This window comes from Dunckerocampus dactyliophorus, chromosome 13, assembly GCF_027744805.1.
Source record: "Dunckerocampus dactyliophorus isolate RoL2022-P2 chromosome 13, RoL_Ddac_1.1, whole genome shotgun sequence".
NCBI classification, from domain to species: domain Eukaryota; kingdom Metazoa; phylum Chordata; class Actinopteri; order Syngnathiformes; family Syngnathidae; genus Dunckerocampus; species Dunckerocampus dactyliophorus.
The window spans coordinates 25,448,331-25,474,510 of NC_072831.1; the positions used below are offsets into that span (position 1 = coordinate 25,448,331).

General features: G+C 41.7%; 1 protein-coding gene across 5 annotated transcripts in view; it reads left to right on the plus strand.

The window, feature by feature from the left end:
* The window catches only part of meis2a (Meis homeobox 2a), a 109,616-nt gene that overhangs the window by 25,608 nt on the left and 57,828 nt on the right, over window positions 1–26,180 (plus strand). For 4 of the 5 annotated variants that reach the window (XM_054797490.1, XM_054797492.1, XM_054797487.1 and 1 more), the window contains exon 8: window positions 20,239–20,384. In XM_054797490.1, the coding sequence (XP_054653465.1) occupies window positions 20,239–20,384 (146 nt within the window). The remainder of the gene's footprint in view (window positions 1–20,238; window positions 20,385–26,180) is intronic. The other variant, XM_054797488.1, reaches the window with a different exon arrangement.

The window sequence follows — 26,180 nt, forward strand, 5'->3', positions numbered from 1 at the left end:
TGTGTTTACACAGAGTGTAAGCACGCGTGCGGGAATGTAATAGAAAATAGAGGAGGAGGCTGATGTGTCGCCGGCAACCTTGGGGTTCATTGTGGATCACAGCGAGGTTACAGGGGCCAAGGCACACCTGCAGGGGGACTCAAAAGTCCCCCCCCCCCCCCACCAGCTTACATCGAGCCCCCCTCTGATTTTAAGGTGCGCTTATGTGGAGTTTAACCCTGACTTCAAATGTCCTCTCCAGCTCTGCCCTTTTGTGTTTGACCAATGGGCCTTGAGCTCTTTTACTTTCGTTCCTTTCTTCCGCCTCCCTTTTAGCTCTCTAATCTCTCCCTCCCTAGACTCCCTAATGTCCGAACCATATCACAACATCCCCCCCCCAAAAAAGGCAGCACAGGGATTGAGGGCTTTGTCGTCATGTAAAAAAAATTAGGACACCCTATGTTTTTGTTTTTCGGGCTATCCAGCCATCCATCCATTTTCTATGCTGCTTATCCTCACGAGGCTCGCGGAGGTATGCTGGAGCCTATCCCAGCTGACTTTGGGCGAGGTTTCTGTAGCTAGCTAACGCTAGAGTTGTGCAAAGTCTGGCCCGTCCACAAACTGGTACAGTAGACATTTTCTTAAATATTTTTGCATTTTGAAGAGCAAATAATTTCCAAGGGGCCCTCGTATTCTTATTTTTTACTTGTGTGGACCTCCGTGGAAAAAGCCAACTCTTCCTTTCTTGAACAGCTGCATGCAAATGGGTGAAAATTTGTCAAAACGTGCACCCCTACTGTTTTGCGTGTTGTTATTTTTCTGACAAATACACTACATGGTGGCGTTGTTTTTAGTCCCCAATGTCAGTTTGACTTAGAATTTCTCACCCGGCTCTAGAAAACACTAGTGTTTAACCGAATTGCCACAAAATTTGGTACACAGCCTTAGGGTACTGACAAGCACATGTATGTCAAATTTGAGCAAGATTGGTTGAACAAGATGTCCGCTACCAAGCAAAACGTCTTTGCTCTGTTGTTAAACGCCAATGTTTGACGCCATACTGTATGTCAGTTCTCAATGCAAAACACCCACTTGGGCCCTTTGGGACATTTGGCTAGATTGCCATGATTTTTGGTAAACAACGTTAGGGAACTGACAAGCACGCATGTAAAATCTGAGTAAGAATGCTTGACAAACATGCCCACCATCAACCAAAAAGTCTTTGCCATGTTATTAAATGATTGACCTCATATTGCATGTCACTTCTCACTGAAAAACATATACTGTAACTTTCGGGCGTTTGGCCGGATCGCCATCAACTTTGGTAAACATGGTTAGGAGACCGACAAGCACATGTGTGTAAAATTTGAGCAAGATTGGTTGCAGAGCATGGCCGATATCAACCAAAACGTCTTTGCAACTTAGCAACTAATTGTCTATCGGTCGTCGACCATTTGTGTCGTGAATATAAAACTTTGAGGGTATCTGTCTTACACGTTTGCTGGCATGGCTTCCCAAGTACTTTGACCACAAATCACAGGGCGCACTGCAAATGTCATTTCAAGATTCAAGAGTTTTATTTACAGCTGAGGCATGTTCGGTACCCCAAACAAGGCCATGCAAAAGCGTTTTCTACCCTACAGGTAGAGCGCCGCAGCTAACCGTGCTTTCCAAGAGAGTGGGAGGAGGATAAAGGAAGTGCGTTACAATCTGAGTTGTGCCTCTCCGCGCTCATCTTTCACGTTTATGCAAAGCTTTCGGAGGGAAGGATAAGCTCATTTTCTAGTCGAGCATGTACGATTTAATGACTATTACAAGCAATTTTATGTAACTTAGTTTTTAAGGCTGTCTCCGCACCTGATCACTTAACTTGCAGCCTTTCATGGCTTGCTGGGGATTCAGGTATGCATCATTACTGGAGAAAGGCAGCCCCAATGAGCATTTTTGATTAGCCGCGTTAGTCAGCAGGGATAATTTCTTATTTACATGCCCCAAGCTGTGAACACTCGGAAAAGAACGCCGAGGCTAAATGTGCTACAAAAAAAAGGCATGCCAAAGGAAATAAATGCTGGCTGCAGGGCTGCAAACCTTCATTATGCATTTGCTGTAATTCCTTTAAAAGGGTTATCAATTTGCAAAATAAGAGAGGCGATGTTCGGAGGGAGGGAAATATTAAACACAGGAGGGAGAAATATAGGAACAAGGGAAGATGAAAAAGAGGGAAGATATATGCAGGGCCGAGTGCGGCGGTGCCAATTACACACTTTTGCATGTTCTGAAGCGCGTGTTAAATTCTCTCGTGTGTCGTGCTCCACCCCCCCCTTTTCCTAAAAAAGAGCTGATTCTCCTTTAATGAAAGTACAGGAATCCTATTTTAAAAAATGTTCAAATATTGTCCTTTAAACTCCTTTGTTTGCTTTTTGTGCGTAGTGTAGCTTCTAGGACAATTCATATACTGTATTAATCTTTAATGTCTTTATTTATATGAGTGTATTTTATGATATATTTATTTATTATTGTTTTACATTTGTATTTATTCATATACTATTTTTCCATTTTTATGTATTTTATATAATAAATAATATCATAATAATAAAAATATGTATTGGATATATAATTCTAAATAAATAAATATCAAATACAATACATTCAAATAAAAAGATGCATTTATTAACTGTCCTGAAAAGAAGAAAAAAGAAAAATAAATAAATACAAATGTAAAAAATAATTGCTAAAATACATTTAAAAAATATATTTCATGCGCTTATATTGCTGCATTCACTTTTCTTTTCTCTCCGTATTAAAAAGAACATTTAGACGCAGGAAGTGAGCAAACTGTCAGCACTTGCTGAGACATGGTGGAGAAGGGGTAGGATGAAATACGCTCTGCTTCTTCCTACGCCTTTTCGGACATGTTGAATCATGCAAGTGTAACCGTGATGTTGCTTAACGTAACTTGTTAAGCATGTCCCAAACAAATAAAAGCATTACCAATACATGTTTCCACTTTCCTGGTGGTCAAGAAAAAAAAGCCGAGGATGACTAAGGCCCCCCTTTTGAACAATTGCAGGAAACGTAAGGAGACGGGGAGTGTTTTTTAAAAGAATGAAGCAGAAAACACCACTTATCTGCTGATAACGTGTTCGCTCTTTGCATTATCAAAGAGGACTCCACCTTGGAAAAAAAGTCACCCTATGGTTGCATTCAAGCTTAAAAACAATGAAAAAAAGGGGATGGAGAGAAAAAAAAAGGAAAACATTTAACTTTTTCCAGCGCGTGAGGAAGGGGGAGTAAAGCTGCATTGTTTAGTATGAATGCTTACTCCCGGGGATGCAATGTTTAGACAAGTGAGTGTCTGCAGGAGACATCTGTGAAGCCTGACCTTGTGACCCTGCAAAGAATGCTCTTTAGGTTGTAGGGGGGAGAAGCTAAGTCTATATACACCACATTATGGCCTACAGGACACTCAACAACAACTAGATACATATGTGCATTCGAGTAATGCTACCTATGCAAACTGACTAACTAACTAACTAACTAACTAATGCTGACAGCTGCTTCTAATATTCTGACACTCGGGTCGGGTACCGTACCGCACCGTAGGGTAACCAAACTATTAGGAACTCCTTTCACATCGTATGATGCACTGCAGTTGTACACCATTGCAAACTATAACCACAATATAATATGGTGAACATTAAAGAATGGTTATTGTTATCAATTCAAAATATTTAAAATATTAACGTTTAGTGTGTATTTTGTATACAAAGTATAAAAAGTATCTGTTATAAATTAGGTATACATTATATATACTGTATATCTGTATATATATATATATATATATATATATATATATATATATATATATATATATATATATATATATATATATACAAAATAAAGTGTATAAATTGACTGTATTTATTTTAATAATAATAATAAATAATGTTAATAGTAATGATGAAGATTACATCATTAATATAGTGGCCACAGAGTTGCCTATATTTTTTAATATTAGAATTATAATAATATATATTTTGTAATTATTATGCAAAAAATGATCTGTTAGAAAACTGAAGCTTGACTATTGTTAGGAATGATTATAAATTGTGTATATATATATATATATATATATATATATATATATATATATATATATATATATAAATAATGCTCACTAATAGTAGTGACAGTAAGTTTGTCAAACCCTATTTGAATAATGCTAACCTCCCTAGCTGGTGTGCTAACTTGGCTAGCCTTGGTAAACTGTTCCCCGTCCATCCGCGTGTGAGATTGCAGTCGAAGAATGTTCTGAACTCCTGTTTCCACGCCAGTGTCATATCGCTTGCTTGTTTGTAGGCATGAGTTTGACGCCGTCGTCGAGGTTGTACAGATGATTGCTGTGCCTCACAGGCTCTTCCTCCTTCGCCCCCACTATGAGATCATTGTCATCCTTTATGAGTCCAGAGGAAGTCAAAATGAAGCCAAGACCACCGAGTGCAAGAATGGGGGGGATACCTTCTTCTGCCGCTGCCATTGGAAGCACCTGCCATTGTGTGTGTGTATGCATTGTTGTGCGTACTCCAAAGGCATGCAATATGGACCCCCTTGCTCTTGTGCTGGTAGGATGAATGCAGCTATCAGTCTTCTATTTGAAATCATCACTGTCCTCCCACACTCGTCTTCCTCGCTCTCCTCTGGTGTACAGTCTGTGCTTATAGTTCTTTGGAGCACCTTCATTATTGTATTTTAAGGGCCTCTCTCTTTGATTGCCTCTCGTGGGGAGATGGCGTTAGCTGCTAGCCCAGCTATCAGGGCTGCGGGGGGGGGGGCGGCCAAGCTGCCCCTGCTGCATGAGTGCACGAGGGGCGAGAATTGAAACGTCAATAACCACAAAAAAAAGCAAAGAAAGGAGAGCTTCAAAAGGCAGAGGATGCTAATTAGTGGCATCAGAGGAGAGAAGAGCGTCTTCTTTTTAGTCTTCTGGAACTTTTAACACCTTGTAAATGAGATGTAAAAGAGCTCATGCTCATTGGAAGTCAGGCCCATCGTAGCAGCAAGCCTATACAGGAACAATGTGCCTGAAGTCTCTTTTGGACTGTAAACAAAGCTTGTGCAAAGGAGATATTCAACATACGCTGCATTGTAGTATGCTAGTATGCAACATCTGTCTTGGACGTTACTGGGTGGGCTTTGGGGGGGGTTACACCCTGAACCCCTAACATTTTCACCAGAATACGCACCCTCACACAATGTGTTGGTGTTTTAGGGTACGTTAAAGCCCCTTAAATTTGATTTAAAGTTGCTGTGAATAAATATTACTGCTAATAATAATAGTTATCAATAATAATACAAAGAAATTGTCCTTGCACCGCCGCGCTCAGACCCTAAATATGGGGGGGTGATCTAAAGGAGTCTGTGCACAAGAATTGGAGAACTTTTGCAATGAGAACATTTGAAAATATTTTAAACTATTTTTCTACTGACAAAATGCATTGCTTTTAATTTAAATTGAATTCCATTTGTGTGGATTTTTTTTTTTTTGTGGTAATTTTTTCATGTAGCTAAACTGAGGTTGCAACTTGTATTTATGACCGTACTATACCAGCTCCTCCTGCAAGGCAATATCCATTGCAGAGCGTCCTAAAATCGAGCGTCCTATAGTGGACGTGGAATGTTGGATTAACATAAAAAGCAAGATTGACATCCAGCAGTGTAGCTTTCTCGATGCTGTGGTCCTGTCAAGGAAAGAAAGCAGTGATTATGTCACACTTTTTGCCCTTTTTTTGTTTTATGTCACACACTTTTTCATTATGAATTATTTCTCTACATAGTAAATGGGCTTACCTGACGGTTGCCAATCACTCAGTGGTATCGTAACCTGTTGGCATGGAATGTAGTAGCATTCTTTACAAAAAAAATATTGTGGTAATTAGTAGAAAGGGTACACTTTTGGGTGGCTTGCATGAAAACAAACCTATTTTAATGCACATTTTGCTAAATACCACACATGAATCACTTAGAAATTGTGGCATTATTTAACTAAACGTGTCTACAAACTCGAAATATTAGTTTTCGCACAATCCCTTACTAAATTCTCCAGAGTATTTTGAGGCTAAACGTAGCGCCCCCACTGCAGCGCTTTGCTATAGATAGGGGTGAATTCGTGCCATGGCCCGGTGGAGGACACCAGGCCCGGGTTATTGACTTGTAAAGGCGCTGGTAGGTGAGGGGTCTTGACAAGACCCTCTCGTAAAAGCCTGAGTCGGATTTCTCCGCTAGTTAGATCCCCAGAGAGGAAAAAAAATAGAGATAGACAACCTCGCTCTGGACTCAGCTGTATGGAAAACGCAGCGATAAATAGAATAGTCCTTCCCAAAGTGTATGGATGTTGTTGTGTTGTGGTTTATGGACGAGTTGCAGTTCACACCTGCAAATACGGGCAACAGCTTGTGTGCTAGTGTTATGGTTGTGATGGAATTAAAGCAACGCAGCAACAGGAGAGCACACAATGTACGTATGAACTCCTCCACTGCTGACGGAGCTGACTAATTTATAAGGCTAAACTGCACTGACAGGGAGCGATGCAGGCAGAGATGAGGAAGAAGGAAGTTTTCATTGACTCTCTAGAGCGGGGGCCGGAGCCAAAGCCCCCGCAGGGATCCGGCTGGGTTTGAACTTTATCAGGGGCTACACTTAATCAATACGCTATCGGAAAAAGAATTAATTACTAAAGCAGAATAAAACAGCTGCATTTTAAAGGGAGGATTCATCAATTCCGTAATCTCTTGGTTACAGCTCAGGTGTCGGGAGGATCATTTCAACTCGGTGTAATGAGGAACTGTGGGAGTTTACAGCCAGCCTACGCTGTCCGACCGTACACACACACACACACACACACACACACACACACACACACCTTCCAAACCAGCTCATAGCTTACACCTAATCAAAATATTTCCTCGTTTAGTCCCTCGCCTGCCTAGTTGTTTACCTGTAATTACCTGTATATTACCATTTCATCCTGCAAGAATGTATTTCACATGAAAATTAATGCACTGTAATTAGTAAAAAACATGTTTTTTTATTAATGGATTTCATGGAATATATTTGCAATAAACCAGGGGTGTCCAAAGTACAGCCCAGGGGCCATGTGCGACCTGCAGCTGCATATTCTAAAAATATAATTCAACAAAACAACTAAAGAAAACCAACAGCAGCAAAAATGAAAAAATCTGCAGTAATTTTACCAGAATACAGTCGAAATATTAAGAGAAAAAACAAGGTTAATATCGTAATATTATGAAAGAAAATAGATGAAATATTACAAAAAATATTTTTTTTTTGTTGTAATGTCCACCAATATCATAAAGCTGAGATGCAGAATACAGTATACATAATCATATCATAATCATATGTACTTGTGTTGCTTTACAAAATATCAAAGTGGCCCTTGCATCCTTTCATTTTTCAGCATGTGGCCCTCGGTGGAAAAAGTTTGGTCACCTCTGCACTGAACCTTTAATGCTGCGTGGAAATTTTGACATAATATAATTCTTTGCGGCTGGCTTTTAAGGTGTAGTGTGTTTGTGGCGTGTGGAGTTTATACTTGTACGCGTTCCCCATGCGTGCGTGGGATAGCATCCAGTTTTGGGCATAACATGCATAAAAATCCGCAAATTTCCTATTTAATTTTCACAAAAACCAGTCACCTGTTGACACTTTCCCTTACGGCATCTTTAAATAATCATCTTTTAATGGTTTCTCCTGTTAAAAATGAACTGGCGACCAGTCGATCGAGGCAGTAGCCAAAAAAAACGCTTTTAGCGTGGCTTGGTTCACACGACGTTGCTTGTTTCCGATTTAGTGACTGTATCTGACTTTGTTGGTATGTATTTTCATCTAATCCTTGTTGATAATATTCATTCAGTGTCATCATCAGGGAGCTACAGCATTGATGTAAATAATAATTAGGAAAATAACATACATTACTGTGTAAAATGACTGGACCGTCATTTTAGCCATACTTTCCATGACTGGAATGCCACTTAGGAGAGCCCAGACAAAATTGAAAAAAACAGGGTGCCATTTTTATATTAACTCCTTTACCCACCTCCTCACCAAAGTGTTTGATTCGTCCTTGGTCCATGTGCCACTGCTCTACAAAGTTTGGTGGAAATCGGTTGTAGAATTTTTAGTCTAATCCTACAAACTGTCACGAAAAATGCAGTGCAAAAGTGTAGTATGTCAATAAAATTTGTCTAAGGGTTTTGCACAGTGCTGTATAAAATATCACACCGTGACCTGGACGGACCCTCTCCAGTGGCTGCTGGCAATAATTGTCCTTATTTAATGGTCTATTCAGCTCTAATGTACCACATTTACACCCTGTACGCTTTCACTGGAGTTTGGATTTACCACGGATGGCTTTTTTATTTAGCGCGGATGTGTTCCCATGACTTCTGTTTGACATTGTCAACACAGTGTGTCCAATTTGTACTCATAAAATTCCTAATAATAATGATGATTTTCATGCGTCATTGTGCCTCTTGTAAATCCAGCCTAGAAGAGGCTTCGACGTTCTCGCGTCAACTGCTGCTTTCCAGCCCTCTCGTCCTAACGCTTGCCGAAAAAGTCTGTTAAAGGCACTGTCCTGGACTTGGGCAAGGGGGCGTGACTTCAAGGCAGGTTGAATGGGGGGTTATGGGTGATGAATTGGCTTTTTAGTGAGCTCATTAGGAAGCCAAACAGAGTTTAGACTGGCGGAGCAGGGCAACAGCGCAGTAATCAGTTCTGCTCGCTTTGTTCCTTTGCCTCCAGGACATTCATGGAGCAAAAAAAAAGAAGAGGAGAGAGAGGAGAGGAAAAAAAAACTTATGGCATTTGGTTGATGAGAGGACTAGAATCTGATGGTTGACTTGTTGATTTATAAATCTTTTAATGTAGTTACTCTTGCTTTACGTGGAAAGTGAGGCCCACTTTGGTGCCACGGTCCATCAGGACATGCACCTGTTTGGTTTTGATGGGGAAAATCTACTACTCAATTTATTTTAGTTGATTTTTCCACTCCAAAGATGGATTTTGGTCTCATTTTTATCTATTATACCTTGTTTCAACACTAACAATCCTATAGCAGCAGCTTGTTACACTAATGACCAGTGTTGCTTGCTTTGGGGATTCCCTACGCTTTAATATTTCATGCAAGTATCTCCAGGCCCATTTCTCGTCTATTGTGAAAATCAACATTATGGAGGGAGCACAGTTGATTTCATGCACAATAGTCTTTTTGTTTTTTGCAGACAACAAAACAGGGTGGAGTTGTTCACGATTCACAGAGTGTGAAATGTCTGCTGGCTCTACCCAAAGCCCTTCATTAGCCGCTGATCCTTGTCGTCTGAGTGAGGGGCAGTCATGGGCATCACAACTCCCTTTATTAGTTTCCCCATACTGAGTGTAGAGTGAACCCCCCCCATACCCCACCCCTCAACCATTCCCCTGCAATTTAGCCCTTTGCCATCCATGCAAATTAGCTCCTGACATCTGCAAGGGCCTGCCTCCTTTTGCTTTTTACACGTCTTTATTTCATCTCCTTCGATCGTTTCAACCACCGTTGCTTGATTGTTTTACATTTTGAACACAATTACAGCAGCACACACGAACATGGGTCTTATTTATGTCTTAAATGTCTTATTTTCTGGTATTATGGCTGCTGTCCATATTGGCTAATAGGAGCGTAAAGGTGACTATAGGGGTTTTATTTCATGTCTAGAGGGCTCTAATAATGTTAAAAACAATATTTAGAAGTTGTTAGCAGGCTTTCTATGCTCTAAGTCTGAAAATATTGAATTGGAAACTCACTTACCACGGGAACCAATTAACCGCAATAAACGAGGGACTACTTTACGTAATGTGTAGTCCAAGATGTCTGCCCTACAGAAAATTAGTTAGGTAGTTTTTAGAATATCCTGCTAACTAAAAACTAATTTCCTCCATGAAGGTAATAATCCAAGATATCAAGCAAGAGTAGCCATAAGACCCTTTCATACTGCCTTTATGCTGGTATTTTTATGCCTATTTACTTCTGTCATTTTTCTGTATGAACTACACCGACACGGTACGGGTCAGCAAAGTCGAACTGGCAATTTTCGGCCTTCATAGTTAGTGTCACAGCCGACACATCTGGTTATCTGATCCTCCATATCCTGCCTTTGCTGGGTTCTGTATGAAAGGTACAGACAAGCTACTAGAACCATTTTGCAGGATCTCTGTATGAAAGAGGTTAGTGTTGTGTTGTAGCCTTTAGGAACCACGTTTATGCTACCAAACAGCACAAAGTATTTGTCCTGGCTTTATTGCTGTTCTGTGTGAACAGCACCTTCATGGAATGAGGAATGACATCAACCAGACAATGTTGTATCTTCGATGATAGCATTAGGGATGCACAGTTGTAGCGATATCCTGCCTTTGCAGGGTTCTGTGTGACAGGTATTGACCAGTACAGCAATTTTGCTGGATCTTGGTGCGAAACAGGCTAATGTTTCACCTGTGGAAACCCAGACTTATGCTTAAAAGTTGGCTTTTACAGCTTTTTTGCATGTCGCTGTTCTGTGTGTTCTGTGTTCTGAGACACAACAGAGGTGGAACATTGCCTGCACGTAAGAGAATTCCACAATGTCGGGAATTATAAAACCCGACACTCACGCCTCCTGCTGTTGTGTTGCAGGCAATATTTTACACTTCACACCAGACAGAGCTAATTATCTGTTTACAGGATGGTGTGCCGCTGTGTGATAGATAGCACACACTGGCGTCCTGATACAAGAGCGTCTCTTACGGCTGTGATGCGGCATTTTTGGTGTATGTCTGTGTTAAAAGGGCTTCCTTTTGGCTTTTTAGATACCTAACTTATGCTACCAAATGACAACTGATGTTGGTCTGAAGAAGTCTGGACCCGGTTTCCTTTTTTTTTTTTTTTTGGCGTGACGCTGTTCTGTGTGAACGGCAACAACTGATTAAGGGGACGAAACGTACCAGGCCATTTTCCGCCTTCAGAGATAGTATTAGAGCTGTAACTGAGGCGAGGATGCAATCTCCTGCGTGTCTGATGTTTGTATGAAAAGCACAGATTGTTATGGCTCCGATGGAGTGTGATCTTTGGCAAGTGGTTTCACAGGAACCATGCTGAAGTCCTCCCTCCACCTTATGGACTTCTGAGGAGAAGCAGAAAGAGGTGCCCAGCACATACTTTTGTGTTGAAAGGTGGAAAAAAAGCAAAACTCGCTCTTCAACTCCACCCCCTCGCCTCCAACTCTTTGGTTAGTGGGGATGTTCTCGGCGGGGTCACCACTGAGCCCGCGAGAGGCAAAAGAGGCCTTGTACCGGCAGAGAGGCGATACTTATCTCCGGCATTCCAGGGATGACAGAGAGATATCTGCCTGATGGCAGGGTTAGGGGGCTTAGAGGAGGGGGCGGAGTAGGGAGGTGCAGGAGTTGTTGAGCAACTACACCCCCCACCCCTCCTGCCAGCCCTTCCAGCCTTTCTTGCTGCCTGACTGCCTCGGTTCCTCACACGTAAAACCCATCTAATTAGAAGCTCTTATTCCACTTCATTAAGGGAACACTTAATGATGTGTTTTTGGGGAAGACAACTGCACATTACCTCTCATGCAAGAGGAGCCGCTGAGTCGTAACCACCAGGATGCACATACAGCTGTGTTTGAAGTTGTCTCCACATCTCTGATGACTGCATGAGGAGGAGAAAGGGGTGGAAAAGTGGCGGTTTTGCCTCTTTCACCTTTAGCCAGTGTCCTGGTGGTAGGAGGAGGTGGCGTAGCCGAGTAGTGGGGTGCGGCACAGAGAAGGCGGGTAGTGACATCTGAGTTTGGCAGGGAGCCTTGCTGAAGGAGAGAGTTTGTTGTAATTGCTCTGACAGCTTTTAGGGCTGTTAATGACTGCGGCCCGAGCGCTACCAATTTGTCAGCATGCTCGCTGTTTACTAAGCTGTTGTTTTATGGTCCGGTGCGAGGGGCTGCCGCTTGTTTAAGCACAGATCAGGAAATAATCAGTGTAACCCCCCCACCACCACACACAAACACACACACACACACACACACACACACACACACTACTGGCCTGCCGTATAAATCTGAATGAGAAAATAGACCAAATGGTATGTGGAGGTCACAGCACAGCACACTGTAAGACGCGTTTTAAACTCATCTGGACCTAATAGTACCGACTCCCGTTTGTTTACACGGCGATGGCATCTGGGAGACTGGAAACAATGCTGAAACACTAAAAACTGTCAAGAGCGATTGTAAAAAAGGTGAATGCATGTTAAATAGGCATGAGAGAGACTACATCACAAGCAAAACAACGACGGACCACAGCGCTTTTTTTTTGTCGGCATGCATATTGCAGCTTTTTCAGTCAATTTTTAAGATACTTTTGTTTGATGTTGTTGTCAAAACTTCTCAAAGACAAAGACTATTTTTCCCTTTTTCCTATTTTTGTAGGTTTTAACCCTGCACAAACATGATATAAACAAAGTCAAGGTCGAAAATACTTATTTCAAGTTAATACAAGGTATTTTTTTGCAACATGTAAGTCCACTTTGTGCAAACACACATGCTGTACACTACTAATGGCAACAGCGTTCATCACCAACTAGTGGTCTGGCATGCGTATTGCAGCTTTTTCAATCCAATTTGCAGATATTTTTGTTTAAGGTTGTTGTCTTTACAAAAAACTTCTCAAAAACACAAAGGTTACAATTTCCTGGATTTGCAGGTTATTGAAAGCTTGAAAACTCAAATCTAAAGAAGGTAAAATACATGAAAACAAGTTCTAAAAATACTTATTTTTGATTAAGAAGATATTTTTTCTTAATATTCTGGTTTCTCAAGTCATATCTTAACATAAGCAAAAAGAACGAGAAAATGTGTCTAAAATCTGGTGGCCTGGCATACAGATTGCATCTTTTTTAGTTAAATTGTTTTAAGCCAAAAAACCAGACTGAAGTTTCCCATCTTTGTAGGTTGTTATCATGGAAACGTGCTATGATCACTTGTGTGTGTCGGTGTTGATACCATTTGTTTATATCTTGCATGAAGCTTTGCTAGCGTGATTTTATAGCCACTGGCGGTGTAAACCACGACACAAGTTCGGCCATTCCTTCAGCGTGAACACTTCTCTGCACGCCCGTGTATGTGCCTCTCGAGAATGTGGTCCCAAAGGCGGCAAAGACCCCTCCGTAAATCCAGAGTAAATAAAAGGGGGTAACGAGACGGACAAAAGCGGGATCCCCTACAGCGTCTCTACCATTTGTGGGGGAATGGGGGGTGAATGTGCTAAATGCTGCTTATGTTGGTCCGAAAAGAGGCAAAAGGGAGGCTCCTAAATCCCTCTCTTCTTTTCTCTTCCTTCTCTATGGCCGAGCCTGCTGCAGGGCTAGAGGTGCTGTAATAGGATGTTGATGGAAGGAGAGGAGGGAGGGGTCCTGTCGCTATGGCAAGCTCATAATGCCAAAAAAGAGTTCCCCCTATACAACATACATAGCTCCTAGCTTGCCATCTACTCCACTATCGTCACCACGCTTGACTAGTTTGCATAGGTGGGGGCCGCGTCAGTAATAAGTCACTTTAAGCACCGCTTCCATAAGCCACTGCCTCGACACTCTTGCTTCATTAGCCTGAAACAAACACCGGGGGCCTCTCACTATTCAGAGCCATTGCACAGCACAACATCTAAAGCCTGTGTAAAGACTACTCAGTATAGCTATATGAATAGTAAAAGCACCACTGGCTCTCTTGGGGGAGTGGATTACCAAGTGTGTGTTTTTTGGACCATTCATTCAACTGCAAGTGCTGCAATGTGCATGCCAGGCCAGGAGATGGCGATATTGGTGGCGTTCACATGGAAACAATAACGGTGTAGATTTTAAAAACACCCACGTCAAGTGTCTTCCCATCAGTATATGTGCTTTTAAAAATTGGCATAACTAAGTATTGTAAGCTTTAAGAACCTTTTTCTTGCCTTGCCTTTAAGCCAGTGCTTCTCAAATAGTGGGCTGTGGTGAGGCGTCGGGGGTGGTGGAAGGGGGTGAACGGCAGGGGGCACAATACTATATACTACTATATACTACTGCATATACTTACTATATAGCTACTACTGCATATACTATAATATACTTACATTTCTTCAAGGTTGGCAGGCCTGTCAGTGTCGTTATTTATGTTTGAACAATGCTGGCAGCAACTCATGCAGTGGTTTGGACAGATGGATAAATACTACAGGGTCTCAGAAGTACAGTTGCCATTTGCCATTTCACGGTTCGAACATCGCTCCCATCGTTTTTTCAAAAATTAATTAGTACATTATTGCTGTTTTGTGGTTAACCATGGCCTTTTATTAGTCAAAAAATATCTGAAGACAAGACATATGTAGTCTTCTACTTCATTTTTCTGGAAATCGGCAGATACTGATCGGTGGCCGATCTATCGGAGCATTCCTAGTTCGAACCTGGAAAAAAGCAAAACTATTGAAAATAGACCCCAGCGTCTTGTATTGAAACTTTGACAGTTTTAATTCGGAATTAAAAATTGATACAGACTTTGTTTTGATTTTCAATTTTTATGTGCAAACAGCAACAAAGTAGTTATCAAAAACGCGTACTTTGATACTTGTTTTCAATGTTAAGCATTTTCGGTCTCACAAGGCGGAAATGTCATAGTTTTAACGTAAAATGTCAAAAAAAAGTTTGAAAATTACTTTTTAAAAATGTAAACATCGTGTGCCTTCAAGCCTCAAAGCGGTAACATTTGAAAAAGGCTGCATTACGGAAAATGTGCATTTAAAAGTTGACGTAAGTACGTAATGTGATCCAGAGTTTAGAATTTGTGACGTACTAGCGCATGCCGACACTTTACACGCACGTCCTACAAAAAACATATATCATATATGTTTGGTTGAAGGTTTTAACTGCTTCCACTTTTCAAAAATATCTCAAATTTCATAAAAAAAAACATTTGAATGAGTGTAGTTATTGTTATCATTGGTATTTTGTAAACGCCTCCTTATTGTTTGTTTGGTATGCATTCACTGTAACTCATGAGTGGATCCATCCAAGGGAGGTAGACTGTAAACAGGCCGAGTGTGCATCACAGGGTGCCCCCCACCCCACCACAACCCCTTGTATATGATCTATGCGGTCATTACAACTTCCCTTACCTCGCCTTACACCCCCCCAACCGCCCCAACCCCCTCGTGGCCCACTCGCAGATAGTGGGACACTTTGTGTGCTACGCTAATTCTTTGTGCGAGAGAATTCGGAGGCAAGCCCCTGGATGTTGCCGACAAGAGCTAAGCAAGAGTTGCATCGTGTTTACAGTCCTCTTCCCGACTGGTTAATGAGCTCAGCCCTGAGACCAATTTACTCACAGCGAGAGATATACTGTATGTGGATGCATTTTTAATAACTAGCCACTGGTGGATGAGTTGAGAGGGAATGCATATGAGTGTGGAATGTGCTCTTGTTGTTTGCTTGCTGTTGTCCTTGCGTTGCTAGATGGTATTTACATGTATGAAAATGTGCACAAAACTTTTAACAGTTGTTTAAGGAAGAAGGAGCAAGGGGGGAAAGATGAAGCAGGAGAAGGGAGGGTTTTTTTTTTCTGTCTCCAAGGGTGCTGCTTTTCCAAAAGCGCCTGGGGCTACACTCCAGCACCTCAGCTCCCTGAGGCCTTTTGGCTGCCTCCTAATAGCCAACCCCCATCTGTGTCACATGGCCAGATGATGGGACGCTTCCCCCTGCTCTGCCCTACACTTCTTTTTTTCTTCCCCCCACTTCTCCCTACTTTTTTTTCCAGCTTGCACATCCACACAGGTTAGAATGGCAGAGTTGCCAGGGAACAGTCAGAAGCCATTAGCGTTTGGGACAATTTGCCCTGCAGCGTTCCTTCTCTCACTCCTAAGAAAGGAGGAGGTGGGGGTGGATGCAAAGCACCAGCTCTCCTTTAGATGTAATGAGGCTCTGCAAGTTCTTCTTTATTCTTTCCCTTCTACTACTCCTTCCCAATCCTTTGTACCATTTTTGTTTCCATAACTAGAAATGCATGGCCATAGACGACCGCAGCGTACCCCACAGGGCAGGGCGTGCAAAACTCATGACCCAAACTAAGTCAATTGGCAATCATGTATTGCCAGAAGACATCATTTTACTCTGTCCCAAAAATGGCAGGTGATTACCCTAACCTTAACATAATTTCAGCTGTCCCAACCTTGGGCTCCCTGACCCCTATTGGCCCGCACTCGCATTGCTCTACAGCCAGGCCCACAAGCAGGCCATGGACACATTCTGGGTGGGTCAGCTATGCAAAATAAATTACATTAAAATGTTTTCTATCCAGTTGATACCCGCCTGTTTTGTATGTTTTCCGTAGGGTAGGATTTTTACAGAATGTGCTAGAATGCACATAGCACATGTAATTACGTGTTCGTGTACAGCATTCGGGCTTCAACCTTGTTTACGTGCACTATCAATTCCTAGTACACCACATTACTGCAGTTTTGTGGTTCTTTCAAATCATTCTGTTTTTTTTATTATACAAGGTGGCAGTTAATAACTGGTGGGAGGCGAGATTGCATTGATTGTATTACACGTGTTTTGCGGGTGTGTGCTCATGCATGAGCATTTCATCGTGCTGTGGGACTTTAGAGTCTTTTGACATATTTAATTCTGCAAGGTAGCGGCTATTAATAAAAACAGGTGGGAGGAGCGATTGCATTCATTATACGTCACTCACAATTTACACATATGTGCTCGTGCACTAGTGATTCAGCATATCGTGGGCTTTGACTGTGTGACTTATTTTGAGTTGTTCTGTTAATTTCTATTGCGCATGGTGCCCGATATCATTAATAACGGGCGGGAGGAGAGATCGCATTAATCATTGCATTATGACACACAATTTGCACAAATATGCTTGTGCATGAGTGAGTCATCATACTGCGGGCTTTGACTTTGTGACTTATTTGGAGTTGTTCCGTTTACAGTCGTCCCTTCGCGGTTCAAAATAAATTAATTCATAAATTATTGTTGTTTTGTGGTTTGACTACTGCCTATTATTAGTACGAAAATATGCATATTTAATCAAATTTTACGTATCGTTCGCTAAATTAAGTAATGTCCTTGACAATTGCTAATTCAATGAAAACTCAAGTGTAAGGCATTCAGAAGATGCATTCAAAGATGGGGATTGTAGTATTCTACACTGCTAGGTGTCAGTAATGTTACATTGATGAGCCAATAGCCAGCAGGAAGTAGGCTGTCCAGAAAAACCAAAAAGAAACTCTCCCGTTGCTAATGTGTGAGTCTATGTTACGTCTTATTTATGTCCAATATGTCATGTTTTCTGTTATTATGTCTGCTATATTGGGCAATGCGAGAATAAAGTTGTCAAAGGGGTGTTATTTCGTGGTCTAGAGGGCTCTAATAATATTTAAAAACATATTTAGAAGGTCTTAAACAGGTTTTCTATGCTCCAACTACAAAAATATTCTATTTATAAATGAGGAATCCTCCTTAGTGTAAATTCACTTAGCACGGCCGGGGGGTCTGGAACCAAACTAAATGAGGGATTACCATATTTCTATTGCGCATGGTGTCTGCTATCATTAATAACCGGCGGTAGGAGAGATTGCATTAATTATATCACACATGTACATAGCGAGTATGAATAATTTTGGGCTTAAAAGTGCATGCAGCTTAAAAGTTGTCCAACAAAACAGTGAAACTGAGTGATCTCTACATATGATGATGGGCACATGTTGAGATCTCAACACTAAATTTGAACGCGCTCCAAATAAAACTGTGACCTCCGAGCAAGGAGGAGCCGACAGCTTCGGCGTCTGGTTTCATCGTCACAGGCCGAGACAGGAGGCAACAAGCATGGCGGGTAATGAAGTGACAGGTCACTCTGTAAATACGTACGGGTTGGGCCTGCATGGCCCAGGCCGGAGGGAGCGGTGGTGGTTAGGTGGCGGAGGCTATCACGTTGCAGTGAAAATGGAAACGTCAATAAAATGAATCTGCCAGCCTTTTGGCTACTGTGTGCGTTCCCGCCAGAGGAGGCCTGACCGCTCACAGCAGGAGAGGGGATTTGAAAAGTTGTGTCGGAAAACCAACACACGCACAAAAAAAAGCAAACAAACGGGGAGAGGGTGTTTAAAATTCAACAGCGCTTCATGTTGACTTCCGCGTGGGTCGCATTTCTCAGGAAGCCCCCCCCCCCTCACAGTCGGAGTAGACCCTAGTTTATTGTTTTAGGCTTTCCTGAACAAGGATTCGTACTTAGCGTTGGATTTACGGCATTGGCCGCTAATGAATGTCCGTTCTACAATTACAACACCTCCCTGGTCGTACCCTGTGTGTTCCCATATGTCCCTCAGAGGGGCTGTTGCTTCTTTAACTTCACATGGAGTGCAAAGTCGGCACTTCTCTGTTTTCGCCTTCTGCACTAATGATGTGGAAGGAAAACAGAAAGGGAGAAAAAAAGAAATAGAGGAGGAGCTGGGGCCCCTGCTGCTGCTGCTGTCCTTGTATTCTTCATTTATTTTGCATTTGATTACAACACTAGTGAGGTTATTAGTTCAAATATTTATGCCAGATTAAGGCTCCTATAGGTGGCTGTGATTGACGCCTCTCCAAAAACGGGCGGACATGCGAGTTTGAATTTGAAGAATGTTCCGGGGTCCTTTCCGGCCTTAGCGGAGGAGTTTTTCAGATACATAATTTAGATGCCCTCAAGGAAGGCTTTCAAGGCATCTGTGCCCGCGGGCAAGAAAAAAATAACTAGGACTGTTAAAAGTAAATCATTTTTTGCTAATGCACAATTAATGCAACGGGGAAGGAGGAACAAGAAAAAGGGGACACAAAGATGGAAACTTCAGTTTTGAAGGAGGAATGGTGTTTTTTTTTGTTTTCCTATTTGGAATCAAACACTGACGGACATTAATGCGGGCCAAGCTTACGCCGACTTGCCATGCTAATCGGGGGGGCGGGGGGGTTATCTGCAAGGGAGGGGGTGGAGGCAAACAAGTCCATTATGTGCATTGAAGTGCAACGGTGCATCACCTCAAATCACATCCATACTTTAAATATGCATGTTGCATAAAATGATGTCCCAAATGATATGGCTATGCGCAAGAATTCAGTCGGATCTTGCACAAAAACTATTGAATTCTGTTGAAAAACTACATATTTTCTGGAGGCGGTGGGGGTGTTAATGTATTTTCAAGTCAAAAAATGCGTCATGAAGAGGAAAAAAACACAAGTCGCACTGGACTTTTACACAATAGCAGAACGACAGGCTGAATAGGTGCCCGGTATGTTAACGTGACACGTTTACAGTTATTAAATAACACACAATCTAGTCAGTCAAGGAAGTAACTTACCGGTAAGCAACTTCACCAAGCTCCCGATCTCATTCTGCATCACTGAATCCATTGAATTCTTCATCCTCCGTGTCGCTAGCCTAGAGTGCCCTCTCGCGGCTGTCGACATAGCAGATATTTTTTTAGATATAAGTCGCACTCGACTGTAATTCGCTGGATGAGACAAACTATGGGAAAAAGTGTGACTAATAGACGGGGAAGTACGCTACTTGAAAACGCTTTTTGGGCTAAAGTGCTTAAAATATATCTGCATATTTGCAGCTTGTCCGCCATATTGTGGAAGTTTTTTTTTGCCCTGCAACGTTGCTATGCTTCACTTCATGTGTGCAAGATAAAAAAAAAAAGGCCAACATTATGTCAAGCATGCAAATATAATTGAATTAATGACATGAGTCCAAAGCCTCGACTGTACTCCTTTATTGTTTTCCTTTTTACTCCTTCCTACTGTAGATCTGGTGTCCAACCATAACACCACAGTGATTAACCCCCCCTCGTCCCCATGTACATGCTGTGGGCTATAGAACAACATCGCCCGGTCTCAGTGTAAACCCCTCACTCAGCACAGGCCTTTGTGTAAGGCCATCTAAATCCAACCCCCTGCCTTCATATCTTCAATTCATAACACTGGATTCTCTCTGGAAAATTCACTGAGCCTCGGCTTGTGAGCTTTTACCATCACTCTTAGGTATCAAGTGTGGTATTTGTCAGGCTATCCCATCCTTCATAAGTCAAGCTTTAGTTGCCTGTGCAGTATTTATGTTTTAGATTACGAGATGTTATTTAACCCAGGCTTTGTTTTCCGTCCAGGAGATGGTTTAGACAACAGCGTGGCATCGCCCGGCACAGGCGACGACGACGACCCCGACAAGGATAAGAAGAGGCAGAAAAAACGAGGCATTTTCCCCAAGGTGGCCACCAACATCATGAGGGCGTGGCTCTTCCAGCATCTCACGGTGAGTTTTTTGTTATTATTTGTGTTGTTATTATTCAGTTATGGACACAAACACAGCTGTCACATAGCGAGGGAGTGAGTGACAGGAGTGACTCACCTGTCAGCCAACTGTCAGAGGTGCGCAGTGACCGGGTCAGTGTAATCACTTTGGACTGTTTACCCTGCTCAGCACACTCCCTGCAACAATGGGAGGGACAAACAGGGACATTTAATCCAATGTGGGGATGCACAGCCATTGTTTGTCACCATACTCTCAGGTGGAAAAGGAAGAATGTTGCTTCCTGGTTGAGTAATGAGGACATTTTTGTCTTGTATTACTGATTTTCGGCTGGTTTGTTGCATAACAATACGGTGGAAGCTCTCATCAAAATTGGACATACAGTAATCCCTTGCCACTTCGCGCTTTAATTAATAAATCATGCTGTTTTTGTGGGTGAATACGGCCTATTATTGGTCAGAAAAATATGTTTTGCTAAATTAAGCATGTTCAAGCATAAAAATTGCTACATTAACTAAAATACAAATATAAGCCATTCAGAAGATGCATCCAAAGACGCTGTGATGATATGTAGTATCATACACTGGTCACCAGGTGTCAGTAATGTTACTATAATGATTGGTGAGACACACAAGCATCAGACTTGATTGCCGGATCAACAGGCTTTTGTTGCAGGCTTGACTTATCTCACAACAAGCACAATAATCCTTAACACGGGCTGCTGTTGCGGCCGTAACCCATGCCAACTGTGAACCCCCGACGTCACTTCCTGTCCGCCTCTACTCAGCTCCCCTAACACCGAAACACATTTACAGCAACACAAGCGACCACAAATCTTATCTTATGTCTTATTTTCTCTTATTATTTCAAGTATATTGGGTAATATGTGTGTGAAGGTAACTATGGGGTGACATCTCATGTCTAGAAGGTTCTAGTAATGTTAGAAACTGGATTTAGAAGGTCGTAGCCAGGGTTTCAGTGCTCTGACTACAAAAATATTTGATGTATAAATAAGGAATCCTACTACGCGGAAATTCACTTATCATGGTTGGGTTTGGAATCAATTAACTGCAATAAACAAGGGATTACCGTAAAGAATGAATAGTTTGTTCCAAACTCTGTCGCCATCATAAACAATTTTTATTACAACCCATTTGAATTTGGTGCAAATGGGAAGAAAAATGACGGTAAGGGCAGTTTTTTTTTTTAAGTAACACAGAGGTCTCGCAAAATCTCTGCATCAGAGTCGTGGCAGTACATTTTTTCATCTATGCCTTTAATATGCACCCACTCCCATCTTACATTTTAACATTCCCACGGGCACACAAGTGTAAAAAAAAGTTAACCTTAGGTTGCGTGACATCATGCATGATGGCTGTAATATTTTTCTTGAAAATTGTGACCAAATTCCAACCTTCTTTAGAGGCTCTGCTGTGTTTTGTTTTGCTGTCAACCCGAAGATGTGACACGGCTTGGTGAAATAAGACACCGGTGTTTGTCAGTCTGTCTGTCTATTTGTAAGCATAGAGGGGGTTGAACCCGCCCCCCCAGCCCCCACCCCCGGACCCTCACTGATGTCAGTACATTATCAGAACATCAGGCTGTATTGATTTTACCACATAGGTCAGATTACAGCAGCAGCATGCGACACACATAAGCAGGACGCTGCAGTAAAGGACAGTGAAAGTAGACTTTATTGTCATGGTCTTTATGGTAGGGTCAGCTAAACCCCCACCCCCACCCAGACACACACACCAAAATCGCAATGAGCCCCCACCTTCCAAAAAAACCCAAGTAATGAGTGACCAGAAAATATGGAGTAATTGAAAGGGCTGTAAATCCATTACATATTGGTCAGGAGATAATCAGGAGTGCTTTAATCACTTTTATCTATTCAGGAGCAGTGAAGCTGCAACAGCAAAGCCCCCCGAAGCCTCGCCGGCTCCGCTTATTGCTTATTATTCTCATCATTATCAAAATGACTTCGCAGCTGTTCAAACCTCACTCGCTCCCTGACTGGAGAGCCATCGCCCGAACTGTGCAGCACTCACCTCCGTTGTGGCGCGAGGTGTTGTTTTGTTAGATAGTGTTTGATAGGATTACCCAAAAACAACACCGCCGATTTACGTACAACTTTATGCAGGGGTGGTACAAGTACATAAAAAGAACCCATTCAAATTTGGTGCAAATCTGAATGAAAATGTGGATAGAGAAGTTTACATTTCTGACATTTTCGTCACCTTTTGGTGTGTTTTGCTTGTTTCATAACACCCCTCGTGACTTGGCAGAGCACCGTCATATTAAATTTCACTTTTATACCTCTACCATGAAAGTTTTTAGTGAAACGGCACTCACAAATTAAGGCCAATTAATTAATGACACCATTTAAATACGTTTACACTTTAAACTACATCACCGATTTATGGAAAACCTGGTGTGCTTAACAAGAACCCATCCAAATTAGGTGTGAACCGGGACAAAAATGTGGATAAAGGAGTTCATATTATCACATATTCTTCTTTTTAAATTAAAAAAAAAATCTATTTTAGGCATATATTTTTGATGTATTTTAAACTGTATTGTCATATGTTTGCGAGACATTTGCTTTTGCAGTAAATAATGTTTGCTCATTTCACAACCACCTTGGAAACTTGGCAGAGCGCCTTTATTTCATTTTCACTTTTATACATCTAACAATGTGAATAAATATATATCAGGCCATGCTATATCAGGATATACACGTCGCCATCTTGCCTCCGCACTTCAATACAAACTTCCAAAAGATATCTGTCAAAGCAAAACTTCCTTTTTCAAAATAATAGGCAACTACAACATCAGATTCAATGCTAATTCTGTTAAATATTTTTGACTAACCCATCCACATGTCCCACTTACGGGTCCTGGAAAAAAAAAAAAACATCAATGCAAGTAATTGCTGGTTCAAATCAGAATGGTGCAGAGAGAGCTTTAGAATTGTTTTAAATTCTGTTAGAAGGAAGGGATTGAAATGTGCAGTCATTGGAGACCAATGGACACAAGATTTTGGGTGGCTGTTTTTATTCAGGGTGCTTTCAAGGCCCCCAGCTTGTACATGTTCTCTCCGACCTTTATTTCTCGCCTTTGTGTGAAGCGCGGGCTCGTCTTGTACAAATAATAATCCCTCCCTTTTAACCTGCCTTCATTTCTTCACTAAGGAAGAGGACTAATTGAATTATCCCCCCTTCTCTCTTCTTGCCATCCACTTCTCCCACCCATAAACTCTCCCACACACACACACACACACACACACACACACACACACACACACACACATATATATGTATATATATATATATATATATGTACATATGTATATATATATATATATATATATATATATATATATATATATATATATATATATATATATATATATATATATATATACATACACACACTCCCATCCGCCCGCCTGCATTCGCCTTTCTTTTAATTTGTTAAGCAAATGTATTTGCTGTTGCTGGATGCATTTGTGCAAAGGGGGGGGGGGGGTTCTGGGGGACTTTGGCACCCTGAATGGCCCATAGTGCCATTCTGTCATTGCTGCCATTCATTAACTGAGGGGTGAGGAGTGAAAAGGAGCCGCCTTGTATTTTTTTTTATTTTTTTGTGGGAGGGAGGGGGGGCGTGGAGCTCCGTGAGCCACGGGGGTCTCTCTACATATGTTCTCAACATCCAGCCATTGTCACGTCTTTCTGAAAAGCTCCAAAAGGACAGGGGCTACTACCCCCGCCTCCTCCCTTACCTTATTTGAACACCAACCCCCTCCCTCTTTTTACCCACAGGCCAATCGTAACAACTGTTGGCTTTTGGATTCAGTATAACAAAATTGCCCCCACTTTTGTACTTTGACCTCTTGGGAGAAATCATCAGATAGCTTGCGTTTATTAGGTCCCCAGTTTCCACCAATCAGTGTTCTTCTCTTTAGTTCTGAATGTGTCTTTTATCAAAAAGGAAGAACAGTTCCATAAATTAGGGAAAGGGCATTTCAATGATTAGTCTATTAAATAGGTATGTACTCTTGTTTACCTAAAGCGCAACCGAGGACCGATATTCTGGAGTGAGTTAAAATGACCACATCAGGAGTTTGCCTACAGCCGTAGGTGTTAATGCCAGTGTTTTTTGGCATGGTACTAATTAAAGACTTTTGTAGACCACGCATTATAACGGACGCGGTGTTAAGGTTTATATACTGTATATCCTTTCTTGAAGCAATGGAGGCAAAATGGAGTGCACTACTTGGCTGCAACCAGCAGAGGCGCTGTTGATCCAAATAGTTTGTTGTCTAAGCAAAAACAACATGACGACAGCGATACAACACTTGAACTGAAATGTATGTTTGGAAAAATGTAGTCGATTTTGACATTCATTTTGTTGTTCATAGCTAATGTCGTAATTCAAGGGTGCCCAAAGTGCGGCCTGGAGGCCATTTATGACTGTTAACTGTTTTTTAATGGCCCTCTGCACATACTAAAATACAATTAAACAAGAAAATGTAAAAAAAAACAACAACAGCAAAATAGAAAAATAGAGCAGTAACTGTTACGAGAATAAAGATACAATATTTGGACAATAAAATCATGATATTAAGACATATAATAACATAAGCACATGTTGAAATACTAAAGGTTAAAATATATAATTTTTTTAAAAGCCAGAATATAATGAGAAACAAACAAAACAAAGAATGAGTGGTAATTTTAGGAAAATGTGTATGAGTAAAAGTTATATTATTACGCCAATAAAGTCAAAATAGAGCCATTAGTATTACAAGATAATAAGTACAAAAAGAAAGTTCATACCAATAATATGCTTTGTCAGCGATAACTAAAGCTGTTTTTGGCCCTACAATCCTCTCTAATGTAAAAACCCTTCCAAACTTCACTAATGTGTATGGCTTGGCGGCCACATATGACCAGTCCTTTAAAGCAGCAGGTCTCTAATCTCATTGTGGACCCTGTGTTCCATCTGAGAGACAACCTGTTGCGTCACAGACTAATCAGAACCTGCAGTCCTGACTCCATATGTCCATGCAGTCAAGCGCATGCGAGGTGGCAACCTGAAATGCCCCATATGTAATTGGCAAAGAGCCGCATGGGCAGATCAGCCGGTGTTAGCAGGCAGATGAGGGTCACGGCGCTCCCTCCTGCTCTTTCGCTCTCTCTCTAATACCGCCCCCTCCCTCCCTTGCTGCGTCCCCATGAGGTTCTGGATGTCTTCCAGCCACATTAGAGGAAGGGAAATCCCAGACTGTTGGTATAAGCTTTTCAATACTACAGGGAGATTATGTTATCAGAAAGGTAAACTTGAGCGTAAAATGGGGGAAAACGCTGCTACTGCACCCCCAATGCAAGGAAGTGATGGATGCTTTGTGGTTGTGTTATAGAGAAAAGAAAGGGGTGAATAAAGTTGGCGAAAGTCCGTTTTGTTTGGATAAAATGCACAATTAGCCCCCTGGCGCCCCAGGCTTTCCTTCCCTCTCACCCTGTGCAAGACCCCAGTGGCCCTTGCTCACCCCCGTAAAGACAAGGGTTAGCCTCGCAATGAAAACAGGAAGTAGTCCGATACAGAGATAGACCTCCTTGTCTTTGGACTTAGTGTAAACCCCTAAACACCTATAAAAATAAATAGGGGTGCAATGGATGGTCAGTTAGATGAGTAGAGTTAACCCCTCTCAAGAATCAAGGATCTCAAGTTTTTGGGCTTGGGGTCGCCCTTTGGCTCGGATGTTTTGGGAAATGCTGTTAAGCTGCTAAGCCA